Source organism: Nicotiana sylvestris, chromosome 11, assembly GCF_000393655.2.
Source record: "Nicotiana sylvestris chromosome 11, ASM39365v2, whole genome shotgun sequence".
NCBI lineage: Eukaryota > Viridiplantae > Streptophyta > Magnoliopsida > Solanales > Solanaceae > Nicotiana > Nicotiana sylvestris.
In genome coordinates, this window is record NC_091067.1 from 124,125,541 (window position 1) to 124,147,699 (window position 22,159).

Genomic DNA, 22,159 nt, shown 5'->3' on the forward strand with positions numbered 1-22,159 from the left:
TGACAAATGGGCCGGTTGGGCTGAATTTGAGCGGGTCAAGAGGGGTTAGGTCAATAAATGGGTCATTGCCCAATCCAGCCCAAAGTGTATTTGGGTCAAGATGGGCTAAACAATGGGTCATAACCCAACCCGCCCAACTTGACCCATATTTTAGAACCATGCTCATCTTGCATAAAAAACACCTTTTACTTTAAAATATGTAAGTTGACATATATTATATGGGTGGGGATGGGTGGATGGTGCAGAAAAACGAAAAAATATAAAACACAAAACAGAAAATTGAAATTATTAAAAAAAAGTAAAAAAAAAATTGAAGGGTTTTGCCCGCGGGGGGTGGGGGTGGTGCATAAAAATAAAAAAAATAAAAAATTGAAAATAAAAAAAAAGTAAATTTTTTTTTAGGAGGTTTGCGTTGGGGGGTGGGAAGATAGGAGTAGGGTGAGTGGGTGGTGCAGAAAAATAAAAAATCAGAAAATTAAAAATACAAAAAAAAAGTAAATTTTTTTTTTAGGGGTTTTGCGGGGTAGGGGGTAGGGGTAGGGAGGGGGGCAGGGGGATAGATGGTGCAGAAAAACAAAAAAACAGAAAATTGAAAATACAAAAAAAAAGTATAATTTTTTTGGGGTTTTTTTTGGGGGGGGGGGGTAGAAGTAGGGTGGGTGAGTGGTGTAGAAAAACGAAAGAACAGAAAATTTTAAATACAAAATAAAATAAATAAATAAAATTGGGGCAACTAAAAAAATTTCTAGATAAGTTGGGTTGAGATTCTTTGTTTTGGGTGAGTTTCATGGGTTGTATTTGGGTTGTTAAATGGGTTAGAATGAGCTATAAAAAATAATTGGTTAACTTGGGCTCAACCCAAATTGACCCATCAGTTAAAATATTTGTAGCCCAACCCATTAATCTCTGAGCTAGTTGGGCGGGTTAGATGGGTTGAGCTCAAATTGCCACCCCTACATAATACACACCCATTAATTTCTTTCGATTCAATTAAATGGCGCTTGTAAGTTGCAAACATGTCATTTCGGAGGGCCTTATTTTGCATTCATCTCAAATCACATTGAAAACATGTTACTTGGAATATTAAAAGTTTGACATTTCTACGTATGAAATTTCATCTTAATGTTCAAGAATATCTCAATCAAAACAATATAGTGGCGTTTATCTGAGCAAAGTTTTAACAAAATGAAGTTACTTTTGTAAATAGTGTTTCTTTCAAAAATTTGATTCTTTTATAAAAAGTTACAATTTTTATCTCAAGTTGACGAATTGTTGAGATATTTTTCATACTAAAATTTCAACTTACAAACACTCTTAAAAGACTAGTACAATTTTGAAAACAAATTTCAGCTTTCATCAAAAAATTTCTCCAAATAAATCAAAGAACTTTTTCCAAATGGCTTCTAAAATTAGGATGGTAGGACTTAGGAGTGAAAATGGTTAGTAAAACACATGAAAACCAAATTTTAGAAACAATATGGACTATAGTTGCAACCACAAAACATTGAGATGCTAAACTACTTATTGCCAAAAAGAAAATGACCCAAAGTGACAAAAGCTTGTATTATTACTTCGTTACTGAAACAGCAACCAATAGAGAAGCGCGTCAATGGAAAGTGGTGAAGAACATGAACAGAAAATGCAAAACCCTAACAATGGAACAACAATGGGTGAGATAAACCTGATCCCCACATCAAATTCAAAGCCAAAAGTGGTAGTAATAATGGGAGCAACAGGTTCTGGAAAATCAAAACTTGCTATTGACTTGGCTTCACACTTCCCTATTGAAATCATCAACGCTGATTCTATGCAGGTATATAGCTCTTTATATACTCTTACAAGTTCCATAATTTTTGTATAATACTTTTATTTCTGCTATTTCTTTTGGATAGGTTTACAGTGGATTGGATGTTCTGACCAACAAGGTGACTCCCCGAGAGCAAAAAGGTGATTTCTTGCTCTGTTTTGTGTAGTATACTTCTTCAGTTATTTAGTTTTATGTGCTGGTGTTTGACTGTACATGAACAACTTGTTTGGATGGTTGTTCCCATTGTATGGTATTGTATTGTTATCCCAAAACAATGTTTGTTTTGATTGTTTCATTAAAATTGGTTGTATTGTATTGTTAAATGTAAAATCACATTTTTTGAAACAACCGATTTAGTGTGGTGTGATTGTTTCCTATTTTTCTTTCCAATTATGCCCTAACTTATTAATCCATAATTCTATTTTACCCTTTAACTTTTTTTTCTATTTTAACTCCAAATCTCCAACCTATAACCTACTTTATTTGTTTCCAAAACTTCTGCCGCCAACGTTAAAGGTATTTTGCCATCTTCTGTTTGATTTTTTCTCCTAATTTGCTTTTAACTCAATCTAATTAGTTGTGTTCCTTTGTTTTGCCTTCTTCTGTCTCGCTCCTTTGTTTTGCTTTCTTAAGGTGTTTTGCCTTCTTCTGTTTAGTTTTTTAAAATTATTTTTATGCATATTTTTTGATAAATTTAATATTTAAACAATTGAGGGTATTTTAGTAAACTTATCAGTTACAGTATAGTACGATACAGTCAAACCAAACAGCAAAATATTATTTAACAATAACAAACAATACAATCTATCCAAACATTGTATTCATAAAACGATACGATACAATACAATACATTATAAAACAATAAGGAACAATGATCCAAACAGAGTGGAAGTTTAAAAAAGAAAAGAGACAACTCACACGAGTAAAATATATACTACATAGTATAGCAAGGTAACCTCTAGTCTTCAACTTGCCATGTCAATACCTATAAATATGTTATTAATGGTAAAATACAAATAATATTTAAGAGTTTTCAGATGTCTTTTTGGAGCGGACCAAAAAAGAAAGATGTCCAATAAAATGGACTAATATAAAATGGAATGCCGTACTATTTTGATGTGTAACTTTGTGCATATAGAATCAAGTATCTACATTTTGATTTTGGGTTGTTGTGACAGGTGTACCTCATCATCTTCTTGGTACTATCAGCCCTAGTGTTGAATTTACTGCAAAGGATTTTCGTGACTCAGCTATCCCTGTGAGGCCTCTTTTCCCGGTGATCTCAATCTTATGTATATCAGGGATTACACAAGAAAAAAAAAATACAGGTCTATTAGAATGTCCCTGGGCATTGGATGATGTAGTTCTGATATTCTAAGTCACCATCAAAGCTGCATCTTCAATAATGGCTCTAATGATTTTGTCTTTGTTGGAAATGGGTAAATAAGGTGTTACCTTTTGCCTAAATGGAAACTAAGAACCTATTAGCGCTTGAAGTTTCTTCTGAGGTTCGATAACCTCTTGAAGCCTCTAGTCTGGGCACTAGGATGGTCAGTTATTATTTGTTCTATCGAAGGTTCTTCATATAAGCCTCTTAGTTTACCCAGAACCCAGAAGTGTGAACTCTACGGTATAGAATGCTGTAATAATAGTTATGCATGAGACACTCTTTAAAGTATTGCAAAAAGAAGGGCACACTGCTTTTTCAACAGGGAGGCTATAATTGTTGTCAGATCAGACAGAGGCCTGACCTGTAAGCTGGCCCACTTAGTGAACTCCTAAAATCTTGGGAATACCTTTATTTAATCTTCTTTTGGGATAAGGTGACTATAACTTTTTTAATTAATTATAGCAAACAATTAGTTATAAACTTATTGCACATATTTCTTCTAGTATAGAGTGAATCTCAATTGTAAAATCTCAATTGTATGAGTATACTCCAATTTTCTGACTAATTAGATAATGAAGAATCTTCTTTTAAATCACTAAGTTTGGTGTGTTGAGGGGTGGTGGTGGCGGCATTGATGAATGGGATATCTACATCTATTTGCATGTACTGAGGGTTTCTGTGTCTATCCTTTGACTCCTGATATTTTGTGAAAACTGTGAAAAGAATGGATGCAGTCAATCCCCTCCTCTCCACAGTTGAAAACTTGAAACCTCTATTCAATGACCAGCAACTCTGGAGCAACGAACTTTGGTTGCTTTTGTCACTAGGCGATGTACCTAACCTGTCTTTCCCTGTAGCAATATTGATTAGTGTCTTTCAGCCATCTTCTATAGGAAAATTTGAAGTAAGCTCTTGAAAGTTGAAACGTTATATCCATCAACAATCATATCTATCCACTCTTTCTACTAATCTGGTTTCTTATTTTATTTGTAATTTCAGATCATAAATGAGATATGGTCCCGCAATAGGTTGCCAGTTATAGTTGGAGGAACAAATTATTATATTCAGGTACTTTTTGGCTCTTCTCCACTCTCCATTTTTTTGCTTGTGTGCATGTCGTCCGTCATAATAGAAATTTCCGGAGACACTGGGACCAAAATGACATGATTATAGAAGTTGTCTACCTCAATATTCTGATTATTCAGAAAATTACTTTTCTCCTGAATGGTTCACAAGGTCAGTTAGAGAGTTAGATTTGCTGGGTGCTGCCCTTAACTCTTAGTAGCATCCTTCTTCTTAAATTATGAGCTGTTCCAAAATCAGCAATAGACTTGCGCATCTACTTTTATTTTATCTGTTTGAGGCTAGCACCTAAATCTGTTGGTTTCTCTTTCACTCGTGACCATTCTGTTTTTCTATTTAACTAAATTCTGTTTTTCAGTTCTTCTGAAAGTCTTCCTAGCTGGGGTTGTTAGTCATCTTTTTCTTGATTTGATTTGTTTGCATTCAGGCTCTTGCGAGTCCATTCCTTCTTGATGAATCTGTTGAAGATTCAGAATCAAATTGCTTAAGCGACTCTCAAGGTAAGCAATCAGTTCTGTCTTTGTTTTTTTGGTCAAAATTTATTTATTCAAGACCAAAGAATTGTAGGTATTATTATCTTCCTTTCTCTGCAGAAGATGAACAGCCTGATCTTGAAGTTGAATTTACGGACAAGGAACATGATTGTGCTTACAACCGTCTTAAACATATTGATCCAGCTGCAACTGTCAGAATTCATCCAAATAATGATAGAAAGGTGAGGTGATGTTTGGCTTCATATCATTTCTGTTTCTTTGCATGATGCAATCAGCTGAAAACCTTTCGGCTGGAGGTGACTATTTACAATGAATTGTATTGTTTATTCTAAGATGTAACAACTACAATGACATTGATTTAACAGTTAACACAAATTGCTCTTTTATTCAAAGATGTCACAGCTATAATGATTTTAGTTGAGACATTATATTGGTCAGTTTGATTGTGCATGTTGCTTCAAGTTGCAAGCTGCGGATCCACTTGTTAATATGTCATTCTTCATCTATCACTTACCTTGAGCCGAGGGTCTCTCGGAAACAGCCTCTCCACTCCTTCGGGGTAGGGGTAAGGTCTGCGTACACTCTACCCTCCCCAGACCCCACTTGGTGGGATTTTACTGGGTTGTTGTTGTTGTTGTCATCTATCACTTACCTAGCTTTTCCTCAAAGTTATTTGCCATTGTTAAATGTGTTCGTAGTTCATAGCTAAGTTGCTCCGACACGGCAGTTTAGGTGCCGCACCCGTGTCGAAACGACATTAGTATGGGTGTAGATATGGGATCCGTACCGGATATGGTCAAACAATTTGGGTACTTTGACCACGATGGACGGAAAAATTCGAAACGAGATACAATTTGATTCCCGAAATCAGAACCAAAACTAGGGTAAGTTTGAAGAAAATAGCATACCTTATCTAGGAAATCAATCATTTACCTATCTATAACCTGAGAATAAAAAAAAGAAAACTACAATTTACAGTATTCCACAAAATTTCTCATAATTTAGAGATATTTCTATATTTTTATTCTTTTGAATTATTTTTAGCCGGATCCCCGCACCCGTGTCCGTACTAGGATTCGTATCCCCGAATCTTAGAATTTACATCTTGAAGGATCCGACCTCTAGATCCGCATCCGTGTTGGACACCCGCACCCGTGTCCGAGCAACTTAGGTTCATAGGACTGAGTTAATTTGTAATAAGAGTTGTTTGTTCTTGAATTCACCTTGAGCATTTCTTGTGATTTCTGGTCTCTGACACTACATATTCAGAGTTGTTATGTCAATGCTTCTTTGGTTTGAGCAGATGATTATTAGGGGTAGAATTGTTAAAATAATTGCTTTTATCCTACACAAGATATAATTTCTGAGGTGGAATGTGATGTAACGATGCTTTATACAGACTTGTGATTCCTATCTATTGCTAGAGGTTTCAATTGATGTATCTGTTGCCATAAGCTGCAGATCAACCAATACCTGAATCTGTATGCACGATTTGGTGTTATTCCAAGCAAACTTCTTCAGGAGAGAACCGTAGAGGTGCATTCTTCTTGTTCACTCATTTATTGTTTTAACATAATTTTCCATAAAGTTAACTGTGTTAATTTCTAATGATAGTAAGATTTGGATTTTGGAAATAGTTGGCGACTACATGATGAAATCAGATTGTTCCCTTTACGATGCTCTTGAGAAAATATTTGCATTGAAGTCTTTCTACAGAAAAAAGGGAATTTGGTGCAGGGAACTTAAATATCTATGGAGATATATGCATCAGTCCATCATATTGGATTCCCTGTCTATCAACCGTCTTTCAAGCGGCTGATAGATCTTTTCCTTCACTTTGCTAAAGCTCAAATTTTTGTCAGTTTAAGATTCTCTTGCTTTTACATTCTTCCGTTCTTCCATCTGTTTATTTTGATACTACTGGAAATCGTTGCAACGCCATGTTTGATGTAAGATAAAACTAGTAGTTGGTACACTAGAATGGTCGAAAGAGATTCCATTTATACTTAATAAGCAGAAACATGAAATCGTTTTTTAGATTAATTATCGAAACGAAAAGAGAAAAGTTAGGAAGATTCACTCTTAATGGCTGTAGGAGGATAATCCACATTATTAACTCAGAGAAAATGCACAAACTAGTGTAAGACATTTACATATGCCCAGTCATCTGTCAAAAGAATTCTTGAGAAATCTGGACAGACACAATTTTTTTTGTTTTTTGATGAAGTAATAATAGATTTCATTGCTGGCATCAAGAAGATGCATAATAATACAAAAGTTATGGAAGCAAAGAAGATACTGTTAGCTCAATTACAAAAAGACTATTCTAGTACCAGAGAGCTAACGAAGTTCAAAAAGTTGTCAGGAGAATCTAAGGGGGAAAGGTAATGCCAACTATAAAGATACAAAAGACATCTAGCCTTGAGGGAATGATTTGGAGTTGATAAACCTTCAAAACATCTGTTGTTCCTTTCTGACCATATACACCAAAAAATACTCGCAGGAATCATCTTCCAGATTGGCCTGATGGCCTTACCAACTCTCCAGTTACACCAGCACTCAAAGGCCTCTTTAGTGGTATGTGGCATTACCCAGTTAATACCAAAAATGCACAAAAACATATTCCATAAGTCAGCAGCAACTGTACAGTGTAAAAATAGATAGTTGTTAGATTCAAGTTTCTGTTGGCACATGTAACATCTATTGATCATCTGGAAGCCTCTTTTCTTAAGATTGTCTTGTGTGAGGCATGCTTCATAGAGGGCTGTCCAGCTGAAACATTTGATCTTTGTTGGGAGATTAGTCTTCCATATCAACTTCCATGGCCAGTCATCAATAATGTCATTAGAAGCATATGAGTTTGCATAGCCTGCTTTCACTGAGTATTTACCATCAACACTGCTCCACTTTAACTTATCTGCTGCCTGGGCATTCATCATGTGGCTTTCTAGTCTGGAAAGCAGGTCTGTCACTTCTTCAATTTCCCAGTCTTGTAGGTTCCTTCTGAAAAGCATGTCCCAAGTGTTGTTTGCCCAATTCTGAGATACAGAGGACAGGCACAATTTATTTATCAAGGACATTTAGATAGTAGCTATAGGCTGTTGGATTTGTGATGTGAATTGCCATAGCATGCCTCTTCATGTTATTTTGTTGCTTGTGGCAGGGCAGAACTGGGGTCGAGTTGATAATTCAAGATATGATTTCTGCTTCTTATGCGTGAATGCATCTCTTTCCACTATGGATCCATTTGTCAATAAAAGAGTTGATCACATGGTTGATGCTGGTCTACTTGTGGAAGTTGTTGACATCTATACACTAGATGCAGACTATACAAAGGGCTTGAGGCAGGCCATCGGTGTTAGGGAATTTGAGTTATTTCTTCGACGTCACATACTGGAACATCAAAAAGCCTGTGGTGAATCTTACCTTCAGGCACTAAATGATCAGACATTGAGGCAGAATATACATCATATCATGGATTCCCCTGACAACAATGAACAGAAAGCTCTTTTAATTGAAGCAATTGAAAATGTCAAACTGAACACACGAAGACTTGTACGGCGTCAAGTAAGTACTGTTCCCTTCTAAAGTAGCTAGTTGTATGTTTAAACAAGGTATAACCAAGTAAGAAATGTTTGTGTGCAGAACATTCGGTTTTTCAAGTCTGCCTTCATGGGGTGGGCAAGTGTTCAGTTCTTGCAAAACCGGATGTAATTGAACTGTACATCGAATTTGGTTAAACTCTCTGATCAAAGGTGCAGAATTTGGTTGATTTGTGTAGGACACGAAGTTCTTGAAACCAATTGCTGATGTTTTATACTCTAGGAATAAATATACCTGACATATAAACAATATCTGGAAGATATATAGCTTATCAAAGTTCATAAAAAGATGCAGAGCATGAACTCCTAATGCTCTTCCCCTTCATTAGTGACAGAGGAGCCTTCTTAATCTGAACTTCGTTATTTGATATTAAAATGAGGAAGTACTTGCAAGTTTTCTTGCTTTCGGTGCACTAGTTGTTACTGATCCTGAGATTCTTTGAGTTAGACCTTTTGGAAATGCCTATTGCTGATTGTCTGATTGTTCTCAGAGGAGAAGGCTTAATCGGCTGCAGATGCTATTTGGATGGAACATACATTATGTTGATGCTACAAAGTCCATAATAAGTATGTGATTCGGCTTTAAACTTAAATGAAATTTCACATCAATTTCAAAGTCCTTTCTTCTTAGAAGGTATATTGTCCTGATTTTGGCTGTACTTGCAAGTAATATCTGAATTAATTGGCATATTTTACACAGGTGGCTCTGATGGTGTATGGGCAGTGGAAGTGGTCGAACCCTCTGCGAGAATAATCAAATCCTTTCTCACTGGGGAATGCAGCACAGAGAATAGCAGCAATGCTTCTGAAGAAATGAGGTTGATGCAAAAGGATATCTGGACTCGGCATGTATGCGAGGTTAGTGTCAGCTGCTTCATTCCTTCCGCCCCCCTTTTCCGACTCCCCTCAAATAATAGGAAATGAAAAGGGAAGGGTTAAAAGTAAAAATGAAGATAAAACCGATGTATCCAACTATTGGTAATTTGGTGATAGCTACCAATCATGCAACATTTATATAGTTGTCCTGATATATGTGCGTATTATTTTGGTTGCTTGTCAGGCATGTGGGAATAAGGTCCTCAGAGGTGCGCATGAATGGGAACAACACAGGCAGGGCCGTGGCCATCGAAAACGAGTTTCTCGGCTTAAAAAATCTGGAAACTTGTGCTCGTGAAGCTATATGGATACCTCCCCCGCTTCAACCACAGTTAGTTACTTTTTAACTGCCATGTGAAGTATTGTCATTTTTTTTTTTTTCCACATGTGTTAGTTACGTTGTCAAAAATGGTTGCACTCATTTTGCTCAGTCTGTAATTTACTGAACAGTTTTTCAGTCAAGTTAAATGAAGCAGTTTATTCGATTGTCTTGCAGAAAAAAATTAATTCTCAGTGTTGCTTTTGTTCTTTTGTGCTCTAATTAGACTGGCTCCAGGATTTGCTTATAATCTTCTTTATTGGAGAGGGTTTAGACTATTTTCTGCAGCACAATTTTTCTTACAGCCATTCCAGATACATGTCTATGCTGCATACACTATGCAGAAACTAAGGGGTTGTTTGGTTACCAGGTGTGATGGACAAGGATATCCCATGGGATTAGCTATCTCATCTTCTATATGGGATAGGTAATCCCACCACCATTTGGGTATAAAATTTATCCCATCACTAGCTAATACCTATAACCAAACATTGAATAAATACTATCCCATATTCTATGCCGTATCCCGATAACCAAACGACCCCCAAGTGTTAACGGTGGTTGAATAATAGAAGAGCACACGTGTTTAATCAACAACTTGCATCATTAGTGTGGTAAATCAGTTGGCAACAAAATAGGTGGTTTAGTTAATTTTCAAATGAGTTACAGGCTTACAGCTTCTGCTGTAGCTCAAAGTGTTTTTTTTTGGGTTCCCATTAGACAATAGTATTCTTTGTGGTCCGACTAAATTTGAATTCGTGTTGGAGAGTTTCATATTGGGGGTTAAAGCTCTCTAATTAACAAAGACGACTTCATACATGGGGCTTGAACTTGAAATCTCTGATAAAGATGGAGTACTTACCATTTCACAACTAATTCCTTTATTGGTAGCGAAGAGTGGTTGAATTCTATAACATAGCTGACAATATCATTCATACATCTGTTAGATGCAATCAATGAATAATACAATAACAATTACTCTGTTTTCTCTAATCAATGATAGGAAGAAGGGCTTCGCTAGTTTACCTAATAATCTAGTTATTTAGTCAGTTTATAACCGTCTTTTTCGATTGATGGAAAAGGCTACACCCTAAAATAGACAAACACAAAATGATTAAATTTTTCACCTCTTCTATCTTATTTCACATTAAAGAAATTGATTCAGCTAAATGAAAAAAAAAGGAAAAGCAAATTACCAATTATAGGACCAAAGAAGCTGTGGCAAGGTCTTCAATTACATTGTCATTTGTCAGTTTACCCTTTTACTATAGCTGTGGTGGCTCAGAAATGGCAGGGGCTAGTGGAATCCAAGCAAGGCTGATGCAACTTTATTTTAGTGGACTGTTTGTATGCACGACTGGATGTCCGACAACAGATTCGATTTGTTTGGACATGGGCCTCTTTTGCTGTTTCTTGATTCTAATGTTAAAATCTGATATCAAGATTTAGCTACCACATTCTCAAATTTATTTTAAAGATTAAAATCTATTTGAACATTATTTTTAAAATATATTTTACTTTTTTTTTTTTTTGAAAAAAACATGAAACGTGACTTATACTCATAAGTTCTAATCAGAGATACCAAACTAGCTAATCGTGTATATGCAGAACCTTTATCGATGTCATTCATTATCATTATCACAAATCATAGTCCTGAACATAGATAAGTTTGGCACAAAATTATCATTTATATAATAAATTACATAATACACTATCCTAAAACAATAACCTGATATTTTAATAGCAACTGCTATTAACACGATTACTAGCTACTATAATTCGTCAAATTGTAATAATATTACAAGATCCATCAGTTAAAAAAAATTATTTAGCTGGTGGATTAGTTAGGTCATAATAGATGGACTTTTTTTAAAAAATATAAAGTTTGGGGTAATTTTTGAAATTGTTAAAAACCCCAACTGTACTATTTTGAGCCAAAAACAGGTATAGAGTTATTTTGGGATTTGAAACTTTTGTTTTCAAAATCTGTCAACATGTGGATAAAATCTATAAACAAACATGTTTTACCAAAATTTTTGAAAAAAATTGCAAAAATCTATGGCCAGATGGTGCTTAATCATTTGATAGAGCAAAAGCATTTGGATTTTTACCACCTCCAATAAAAGATTTAAAATTCATTTTCAAAGAACTAGTTTCACCAAGTAATGCTGATTTTTTTTTTAAAGAATAGCTTTTCTGTCTATAAATGCTCGAGCCATATTTTTAACCGGGGTAATAAAAGAAATGGGGCGGGTCTAATAATAGGACGAGTAATATTATCAATATTTGTTGTCTGACCCAAAGAGCCATGTGGCCAAGTAAAAAGATGCCTACAAGTTAAAATCGTAGCCAACAACTTTTACCGTTAAATTGAAAGGTAATTTTAGTATAAAAATAACGATGAGAGTATTTGAGGACCAAAAGATAAATGGAGGATAATTTTAAACTATCTACCAAACAATATGAGTAATTTTGACCTTTTTCTGTAAAACAAATATCAAAGTTTGAAAAAGAAAGTAAGAACTTCTGATGGAATTTATTTCCAACTTTTCGTTCATTAGAGAGAAAATTGGTCACTAGGGATTTTTCCAGTATTGATGAACCATGGTCCATAGAGCATGTCGAATATCTTTTGGGATTTGCTCCTTCAATATTTACATTTAGGGCCCGTTTGGCCAAAAAAAGTTTTTTTTTTCGAATTATCGTTTGGCCATAAAAATCTCAAATTTTCACTTGAAGTTGAATTTAAGAATTTTTTGGAATTTGAAAAACTACAAAAAGCTATTTTTTAAAAATTTCACTTCAAAGCACTCACAAAAATTCAAAGCTCCAAATTGCATATATATATATATATCCAAACACAACTGTAATTTTCAAATACCATTCTCAACTTGATTTTTTTTAAAACCCTTTTTCGGAATTTCACAATTCTTATGTCCAAACACCCACTTAGTTTAATCAAGGGGATATAAATAGAATAAGATTTACTTTTATTATACGGTCAGATGTTCTCTTTCTTGTACTAACGTTACTATAACATACTGGAATACACGCATATGATACTGAAAATCTAATTTCGAGCATAATAAAGAACATGATAAATCTCTATAGTGTATAACCTTTTAATAATTCAACAACATACCAATTATTTGAAAGAAAAGCCTAAGGTCACATTCCTTAAATTAAGTGATGTTATGTCAATGATTTCCATATCAAAACTCAATCGTAAATTAGATAGCACAAAGAAGGGCCATAGGGAAAAATCCAGTAAATGAACATGGCATGCTCAACTTAAAGCAAAAGAAAAAAATGAGGACTAAATAAAAAGAGTATCTTTCAATTTAGCCCCATTTGTCCATAATTTTTTTTTCAAAAATATGTTTGCCCATGAAATTTTATAAGTTTTTGGAAAATTTTCGAAAATGAGTTTTTCAAAAAAAATTCAGAATTTATATTTTCTCCACTCACAAAATTGCAATATTGTTTTTAAGTGAAATGCATGTTCAAACATAATTTCAAATTTCAAATACTATTTTCAACTTAATTCCAAATACTACTCCCTCCGGTCCATAATAAGTGACCTTTTGGTCCAAAATAAGTATCCTTTTACATAATCAAGAAGGAATTAATTTTATTTTTCCAAAATTTTTGCCCTTATTTACATAACCCAATATGTCAAGGTAACAATTAATTATGGGTAATTTAGTGAATACATATTTTTTTTTATCTCTAGGAGTTCGTGTTTTCTTAAGTGGTGTGCTAGAACTAAAAATTCACTTATTATGGACTAAAATGAGTACTTCTTTTAAAAACAATTACTCCATCCGGTCCACAATAAGTAACCAATTTGCTTTTTTATTTTGGTCCAAAATAAGTGTCCATTTATATAATCAAGAAAAAATTCAATTTATTTTTTCAAAATTACTCTTATGTACGTAACCCTAAAAAATCATGTACTCCTCACGTTTGAGAAGATAAACAAGTGCTACTATAACTATGGTGCAACATTTAATGAAGGGTAGTTTAGTCATACTAACTATTTTCGTTTAGAATTTAGTGACTTAATGGATGCGCCCAAAACAAATTAGTCACTTATTGTAGACCGGAAGGAGTATAATTTTTACGTCCAAACTACTTGGTCCCACAAATGAGAAATAGTAGTAGTAGTCGTTTCTCACTATGATGTTGCATTTTGAAAACTAGTCCCTCAAATTCCAAGAAGAATGGTTCAGAGTGGGGTCACTCCTTTTTGAAAAGCAAGGTTAGGACAATTAGGGTGAAGCCATGAAAATTACATTGTCCCATGCAGCTAATTGTACCTTTTTCCATATATTGTTTTGCAGATATTGTCTTGTAAAGGAGAGACTTGACTTCATGGTACAAAAATGTGTATTTATGCAAAGATGGATCCAAGATTTAAGTTTTATGAGTACAATTTTTAAGATTATTATCCTTAAACTCATTATATTTTTAAAGTTATGAGTTTGTATCTATTATTTATTGTAATTTTAGTAAATTTTTACATATAAATTTATACTCTGCATTAAAAGTACTGAATTTAGATGAACTCGACACGTATAAACTCCATCTGCCCCAGCATGAGTGATGACAGACTGTTGAAGTTGACAGAAAAATAATGTTGGGTGTATATATAGGTGTCTTTTGGTGAACCATTTTGCTTCATTGGTTTACTAATTAACTGGCCATGGCTGATGGATTCAAGCATTTGGTTTTGGTGAAGTTCAAGGAAGATGTGGTGGTGGACGACATTCTAAAAGGATTGGAAAAGCTTGTTCAAGAAATGGATATTGTCAAGTCTTTTGTTTGGTAAGTCATTGAATACCTTTTTATGCTCATTTTTATAAATACTGATACACTATATTATACGGACTCTCCAAAATGTTACTGTACCCGTGTCGGATCCTTCAAAAATACACTACTTTAGGAGGATCCGACATGCAACCGGAGATAAGTCTGAGCAACATAGCTGATACATAGAAGAGGAGTCTTGGTGCAACGGTAAAGTTGCGTGACTGGGAGGTCATAGGTTTGAATCGCGAAAACAGCCTCTTGCAGAAATGTGAGATAAGGTTCCATACTCATAAGATCAAATGTGGTTTTGGTCTGACTCTTTCCCAGACAGTGCGAGCTTAGTGTACAGAACTACTCTTTTGCTTGCACATTGTTGTGATGATTGTAAATTAAAATGGTTTCTATAACTTGTGGCAGGGGAAAAGATGCTGAAAGCCATGAAATGCTAACACAAGGTTTTACTCATGCTTTCTTGATGACATTCAATAACAAGGATGACTATACCACATTTGTTAGTCACCCAAATCATGTGGAATTTTCTGCTACTTTCTCCACTGTAATTGACAAGGCTGTGCTACTGGATTTCCCTGCTATTTCTGTCAAAGCACCTGCTCCAGCTTGACCACATGATCAATGTCACAAAAAAATAAAAAAAGCTAGTTGTATGTGTGCATCTATGTTTCAGTATGGTTTGATTTGTTTAGGATGATATTTGGATGTTTGAGGTTCAAGTGTGTGAACAGTCTATTATCTTTGCTTCCCAAATTGTGGATGCTTAAGACATGTAATGTATCACTATGAGGAATCTTGAAATAAAGGCTTAATACATACTTTCCAAAATTGTGGATGGTTAAGACATTTAATATATCATTATAAAGTATTATCGAGAAGTGTGATGAAATAGTTGTGATCCATTCATTTTTAATAAGGGATTTCGAGTTCGAACAAAAAAAATGTAGAACTTTTCGGTAGGAAGCGTTTTACCCTTTTAGATGGGCCTACTTTGCGTAAATACAACTTAATCAGGCTAATGAATTTTGAATACTGAATGATTAAACAACAAACGTGTTGGCTGTTGAGATATTTAAGCTCTTTAATGAATTGGCATTGATATTTTACTACTCATACTATGTTCATTCTATATTCGGAAAAATGCATAAATACTCCTTAATTAGATTTGTCTTGGATAATTAGATTTGTCTAGATCACATGAACGAATCTTCAAAACTTAAAATTATAAAATAATTACCTTTCTTGATTCTATTGCTTTTTTGGAAGTAGTCCAACACGTGCTCCTTATTAAAATAATGTGGGGGTGTATATACTGGGCAGAAGTGGCGGAGCCAGAATCTTCATTAAAGGGTGTCAAAATATAAATAATTAGATACATCAAAAAATCACAGGGAGTAGTATAGTAAATATACATAAAATAAAAAATATATCTAGTAATATATTGTAATTTTCCAGTGAAGCGGTGTCACTCAATGTGGCTCGGCCACTAGGCAGAGGTAGGTAAGGACTTACTTGTTCATACAATCTCAGTAGTTTTGGCTCAAACTCTATACATATACTTAAAAATCTACTAAATAAGTACATATAATAGAGTTGGAACCCAAATCAAATAGGGTTGAGTAAAATTAGTTGTCGAAGTCATAATATTCAAATGTTGAATAGGACTTGATGTATACAAACGCGGGTTTCGGAGGCCATTTTTGCTTCATTGATTTACCAATAACTAGCAGCCACTGCTGATGAATTCAAGCATTTGGTTTTGTGAAGTTCAAGCAAGATGTGGTGGTGGAGAAGATTTTTAAAAGGTTGGAAAAGCTTGCTTTAGAAATGGACACTATCAAGACCCGTTTCACCATACATTTTGTCAAAACATATTTGAGTTTTTTTTTTTTTTTGCAAATACATGTTTGGCCATAGATTTTACTTATATTTTGGCAAATTCCTAAAACTCAAATCTCAAATCCCAAGAGCTGGTTTTGGCCCAAAATATCACTATTACATTTTTTAAAAATTACCCCAAACTTTTGTATTTTATAAAAGAGCTCACTATTTATTATTTTGTAACAATGCTGCTTCATCTTCTCAGTCATCTGATAGTGTATTATGTAGTTCATTATGAAAATGATAATTTTGTACCAAATTTATTTATGTTCAGGACTATGGTTTGCGATAATATAATGAATGTTATTGATAAATGTAACGTTGGGTATTTGTGATAGTTTTTAGAACTTGTAGGTATAAGTCATGTTTCATGTTTTTACAAAAAAAAAAGAAATGAAATATCTTTTGAAAACTTATGTCCAAATACATTTTCATCTTCAAACTAAACTTCACCCAAATCAAGATTTTTCAAAATAAATTTGAAAATCTATGATGAAACGCTAGCCAAGTCTTTTGTTTGGTATGTCTTTGAATACACTGTTCACATTTTCTCATAGGTCATTTTAATGTAGTCACACATTTTTGTGATAAATAGTACGTACTAATATTCAAATGGTTCTTTAACTTGTGGCAGGGGAAAAGATACTGAAAGCCATGAAATGCTTACACAATGTTTCACTCATGCTTTAAAAATGACATTCAGTAGCAAAGAACACTATAAAAAATTATGTTAGTCACCCAATTTATGTCGAATTTTCAGCTACTTTTGCCACTGTAATTGACAAGGCTGTGGTGTTGGATTTTCCCTGCTATTACTTTCAAAGCACCTGTTATCCATGGCACAACAAACTAGTGTTATGTGTGTTATTATGTTCCAATATGGTTTGGTTCTGTTTAGACTGTTTTGGTCTAATTGAGGTTCAAGTGTTTGTATTGTGGATGGTTTTGCATTTTATGATATCCTTTCATGAATGGACATTTCAATAGAACATTGTGTCCTTTTCAACATCTTGTGACTAGTATTTTGATTATGAAATAATCACTGAACTAGAGTACAAATTTAACTTTTGACTTTTCATTACCTATGCTAGAGATCTACATGCTAAAATTAATCTTCTACTACATCATACTGACCCCATTATACCAAAGTTTGTCTGCCATATGTTGCCTCTATTATCACTAATCGGAAAATACAAACAAATTCAGTAAAATCTTACCCATGGAGACCGAAAGTAACGTGTACTCAAACCTTATCCCGCTCCCGCTTATAAAGTAGATAGGTTGTTTCCAGACTCAAAAAGGACTTTGAGGTCAACAAAGCATATCAGAAAAATAAAAAGGTAATAATATTTTAATCCAGAATTTTATGATGCTCAAAGAATATTACAGTAACAAAAAGGTAGAATTTTTTTCCTGCAAAGTGGAAAAGTTAGATTCTTTAATTCCTCCTTTTACAGCCTTTCATCTATTTTGCATTTTCTCATTGCATCAAAAACTCCATTTTTGAAGTTCCAATACAGTAGAAATATCAAATCAGGGTAACAAAAGAAAGGAAGCAAAAACATGGAAATCTTGATCAAGAAAGTTCATCTTTTAGTCTTTTTCCTTTCTTTAAACTTTTACATGTCTCAAGAAGCACAAGCAGCAAAAAACTACTGTGGTAATATAAGAATTGAAGAGCCATTTGTTTCTCAAAACTCAACAAATTCATCTTTCTTGAAAAACATGGTCTTTTGTAGATCAGAGATTTTATACTATAGAACTTCTGTTGGTCTTTTCCAAGTTTCATCAATTGATTACAAAAATAAAGTACTTACTGTTTCTCATAGTTCTTGTTCTACTTCATCTCATTATGTATCTGCTAAAGATTTATCTTTTGGATTTCCTCCTCCACCTAAGCCTAACTCATTACTCTTATTCAACTGCTTAAATCCTAAGGGAAATACATCAATTTTTCGAAATTGTCCTTACTTGAAAAATGATAAAGGAATTTCTTTGAAGTTGTGTAAAGAAGGTCTAAAACAAGGGTCTTTTTCTTGTTTGATGGTTGATGATGTTCAAGATTTGGGAAATGAGTTTCATCCTAAGGATTTGAACTGTTCACATTATAGAAGAGTTTATAAAAGCAATTCTCAAGATGGGAATAGTGAGAAACTTGAGTTAGGGACAAGGATATCTTGGGATATTGAACATGTACCAAATCCTTGTGATGAGTGTAGAAAACCTTATGGTAATTGTGGAGTTGGATTGAGATGCCTTTGCTATGTAACTCAATGTAGTAAGTTCTCTTATCTCATAACTCAGAAGCTTTTACACTAAAAGCTTTCTTTGTTTTCCCTTGTCAAATCATTGTCATGGTTTGAGCCGTAGAAACAGCCTCTTGTAAAAATATAGGTAAGACTCTATACAATAGACCCATGTGGTCCGGCCCTTCCTTAGACCTTGTGCATAGCAGAAGCTTAGTGCACCGATCAGTTCTTTCATTGTCTTGATTCTTATTGTGGTGTTTTTTTTGTTTGCAGAGGTAGAGGTTTCTGCTGGTCTAATTCCAAAACCTAGTGGTATTGTGCTCTTCTCTTTGCTTTGCTTAATTGTTGTGATGGATCTTCTTGAAGGGGTTTGAATATAATTAAGCTCTTCCATTTTATGGAAAAAAACAAGATGTATTTATTTTACTTTCATTTTCAAAGAATGAGAATTTGTATTGAAGAATATCTTTGGGGATGTATATTGTACTATATGATATGATGTTATCATCTTGTACTAAAAAGTGTGAAAGGGAGCGTTACGTAACTGGTAAAGTTGTTGTTACGTGATCGGTCACGGGTTTGAGCCGTGGAAACAACCTCTTACAGAAATGCAGGATACGATTGCGTACAATAAACCCTTATAATAGTGTGGCTCTTTTTCGATCCCGCGCATAACCGGAGCTTAGTGCACTAGGCTAACCTTGTACTAAAAAGTGTGACGAAGATTTCCTGGATACTACTTTATCAATATATATATATATGTCTACTGAAATTACTAGTGGTGTGTTGCCTTTTCCACTTATTGTGTCTAAACTTTATGAATTGAGCAGGTTATGGAACATGTAGGGACATTTACAGCCCTTTAGTGAATGCATTGTTGAATTTAAGCTTTTCATTATGCTGTAAAGTCATGTCATTGTTTGCAAAAAGTTAAATGAATCCACATTTTTTCTAGAAATATGCATGTGGTAGGGATCAATTTTGCTTGTGATTATAGAAGAGAGTTGTCTTCTTGAGTGAGGTTGACAACTAGAGAATTTGCTGAGATAAATACCAAAGGTTACATTAGTTCAAAACAGTGGAAATATGATGAAATATTCTTGTTTAGAAACTGGTTCTTTTAGGTTGAATGACCAAGAGACTATAATTATGTTTCATAGTACTAGTAATAGAAAGTTAAAAAATGTAGACAAGTTGTATGCATTGACGGTGTAAAATATATGATAAATTACTTATATGGGTAAAATATATTGATTAGTAGAATGGTAACTACCCTGTGTAATACGTTAAACTAGGCTAATTGTGTAGAAATTTTTACATGCAACTTAAGTCCTTTCACAATATGGTGTCTAGAAATACTTGAGAAATTCTCATTTGAAGCATGCATGTTCCTCATTCTTTTACATGAGTGCAGCTTATGACGCTCCAAATGATGTACTGTACTTTTAATCAAATCATCGTCATCTTGAACTTGAATGCTCTAAGCATTAATTGTTGCAGCAGTTTGGAAGTGCTTACTGTCCTGTCATAGCTCAGCACCTTCTTCTTGTGATATGTTCTCCCCTGCTTCATAATCATATTGTAGAAGAAATGCACGAACCATCCCGCTTTCACACGGGAAAGTCCGCACCCCAAGGAGTTGTGTCACGATCCAATTTAGGATTGTGACCGGCGCTTAGGAGCAAGTGCTCCCAAGTAAGCCTCATCGGTAATTTTACAGAAAATCGAACAGAGTTTTCCCTATTTTTGGACCATCCCAAAAACTTTCCTGTCTCAAATCAACAACCAAACATCCTAATATCATACCAAATTATTGACAACTTGTCAATTAACCAATATAAGTCTCCACCATAACTAAACCACCAACTAACCACTAGAAATACAAATTTATCTCCAACTTTGATAAATGAGAACGATACTCAACATAAGACTATAATAACAAAAGAATACTCACGACACAATAACGATGGAGCGACTCAGAGTTCAATGAAAAGACCATAACAATAAATAAAATCTCTGCCCACGCGAATTGCATCGAGAGACTTAAGAGAATGCCGCCCAGTGTGACAGGCTCTTGCAAGAAATCTGTGTGCAGGCAAGAGAAGTTGCCCGTGAGCAGGGAGGAGTGCGGGACGAACTCATGCTGGAAAAACTCGTCGACGCCGTCAAGTATCTTGCAGACATGGACGAACAAGTGCGAGGCTCACCGAGAAATATCAACCCGTGCGCTCTAATTAACGATATTCTCGCCTACGTCAACTGCTGTCTCTGTAAAAAAAATTAGCGGGGAATGAGTCGCTAGCTCAGTGAGTAAATAACACTTAACCACAACCGTTTTTATTGGGGACAAGTCAGAAAATATGCTAGTATATCAAACAGAAAATAACATAAAAATGCCCTTTCAGAAACAATAAATAATTTTCAGTCTCGTCATGCTTTTCTTGTAGTATAATACAATTAACAGTTTGGTAAAAAGCTTGGTAACCACTGTCTAATATCAATATTCACATTTGGGAGGTTTCAATGAACGAATCATGTAATCGGTATAACTGTGGACTTCTTCGCAAGAAGTCAAATATAACGGTAGTCCCTACTCGAGGGAAATCGGTAACGGTATGCTAGTTCTACCTTCCCACTAGCGAGGACTATAACTGTACTCTGTAATCGGTAAATACAAGGTGCACCAAGTCTAACGAACCCGCCGTTAGCTACGGGATCCTTCAAAGTTTACTCCCATTTATACTTGTCTCTGTAATCCATATATGCTCATAGGAAATATTTTAAAACAATATAGGGCATTTCGGTTCTTATCAAATCATATAATTTCATTTGGATAACAATAAATTCAAGTAACGGTAAAATGTATCTAGTGACAACAAGAATATTTAAAACAATGGTAATCATATCAAATAACTATTTTGGTATCATATCGAGTAAAAGACTTGTCCCACATGCAACTCAAATTAATCGGTAACATATTCTTATTAAAAATCATGCAGGTTATGAAAACACAAATTGCTGTAAGATTACTACTCACAGTACTCGTGCCAAAATTCCAAATGCTTCACCTCGAGCAATTCGTACAACTTCCTCCAATTCAATCTATAATTACATAATATCGGTGTCATGTTAATTTCTATGTTTAGGCTAATTCATAGCTAATTTAGAATACCCAACCCTCGAGGTTCCATATTTGACTCTTAATTCGCCGAATTATATTTACCCACATATGAGTAATTACTAATCTATCAACTCCAACCTATTCATATAATTTACCCAGTTAATTCATGGAAAAGTCTCATGAATTTCTCCCAATTTCCTTAACTATATCTTTCAAATTTTTAATCCAACTTCAAAATTATATCTACTCAGCCCTACAAAGATTATGTATATAAAATTCCATAGCCTTAAAAGAGGAAGAAATACATGTAACTACCTGGAGTGTATTGCTGAAACTTAAGGAATTGTATGCCAAAGATTAGATGAAACACGGTCTTCGGCGGTAGAGAAACAACCGAAGCTTCTTTCTTTTGTTTTTCTATTCGATGGTAGGTCTAAGGGATTTTTGTCTCAACCCTTTTCTTTTGCTTCTGTTTCAATTTAAGCAGACTGCGTATTCCTTTCCCCAACTCCT

The 22,159-nt window shown here is 34.4% G+C and overlaps 3 protein-coding genes and 1 long non-coding RNA gene across 7 annotated transcripts; 3 read left to right on the forward strand and 1 right to left on the reverse strand.

The window, feature by feature from the left end:
• The first annotated feature begins 1,561 nt into the window (after window positions 1–1,561).
• On the forward strand, window positions 1,562–9,755 carry LOC104240488 (tRNA dimethylallyltransferase 2). 3 transcript variants are annotated; one of them, XM_009795336.2, is made up of 11 exons: window positions 1,562–1,813; window positions 1,893–1,947; window positions 2,986–3,065; window positions 4,197–4,265; window positions 4,708–4,780; window positions 4,877–4,995; window positions 6,236–6,310; window positions 7,943–8,341; window positions 8,868–8,943; window positions 9,077–9,234; window positions 9,437–9,749. In XM_009795336.2, exons 1-11 carry the CDS (start codon window positions 1,610–1,612, stop codon window positions 9,548–9,550), a joined length of 1,422 nt encoding a protein of 473 aa, XP_009793638.1. In that variant the 5' UTR covers window positions 1,562–1,609; the 3' UTR covers window positions 9,551–9,749. The 3 variants fall into 3 exon arrangements, with proteins under 3 accessions (XP_009793638.1, XP_009793637.1, XP_009793639.1); XM_009795335.2 differs by having other exon boundaries at window positions 1,563–1,813; window positions 4,874–4,995; window positions 9,437–9,755; XM_009795337.2 differs by lacking the exons at window positions 1,562–1,813; window positions 1,893–1,947; window positions 2,986–3,065 and adding an exon at window positions 3,073–4,101 and having other exon boundaries at window positions 4,874–4,995.
• Window positions 9,756–14,235: 4,480 nt separating this feature from the next.
• On the forward strand, window positions 14,236–15,223 carry LOC104240489 (stress-response A/B barrel domain-containing protein At5g22580). Its single transcript, XM_009795338.2, has 2 exons — window positions 14,236–14,398; window positions 14,801–15,223. Exons 1-2 carry the CDS (start codon window positions 14,277–14,279, stop codon window positions 15,003–15,005), a joined length of 327 nt encoding a protein of 108 aa, XP_009793640.1. The 5' UTR covers window positions 14,236–14,276; the 3' UTR covers window positions 15,006–15,223.
• Window positions 15,224–17,648: 2,425 nt separating this feature from the next.
• LOC104240490 (uncharacterized) lies at window positions 17,649–19,029 on the forward strand. Its single transcript, XM_009795339.2, has 2 exons — window positions 17,649–18,554; window positions 18,799–19,029. Exons 1-2 carry the CDS (start codon window positions 17,840–17,842, stop codon window positions 18,897–18,899), a joined length of 816 nt encoding a protein of 271 aa, XP_009793641.1. The 5' UTR covers window positions 17,649–17,839; the 3' UTR covers window positions 18,900–19,029.
• Window positions 19,030–20,298: 1,269 nt separating this feature from the next.
• Window positions 20,299–22,151, reverse strand: LOC138882264 (uncharacterized). Of its 2 annotated transcripts, XR_011403744.1 has the most exons (3): window positions 21,962–22,151; window positions 21,563–21,627; window positions 20,299–20,793 (listed from the first exon to the last, which is right to left on the reverse strand). It is a non-coding gene; the product is annotated as an uncharacterized lncRNA (long non-coding RNA). The 2 variants fall into 2 exon arrangements; XR_011403743.1 differs by lacking the exon at window positions 21,563–21,627 and having other exon boundaries at window positions 21,962–22,097.
• Between the last annotated feature and the right edge of the window lie 8 nt (window positions 22,152–22,159).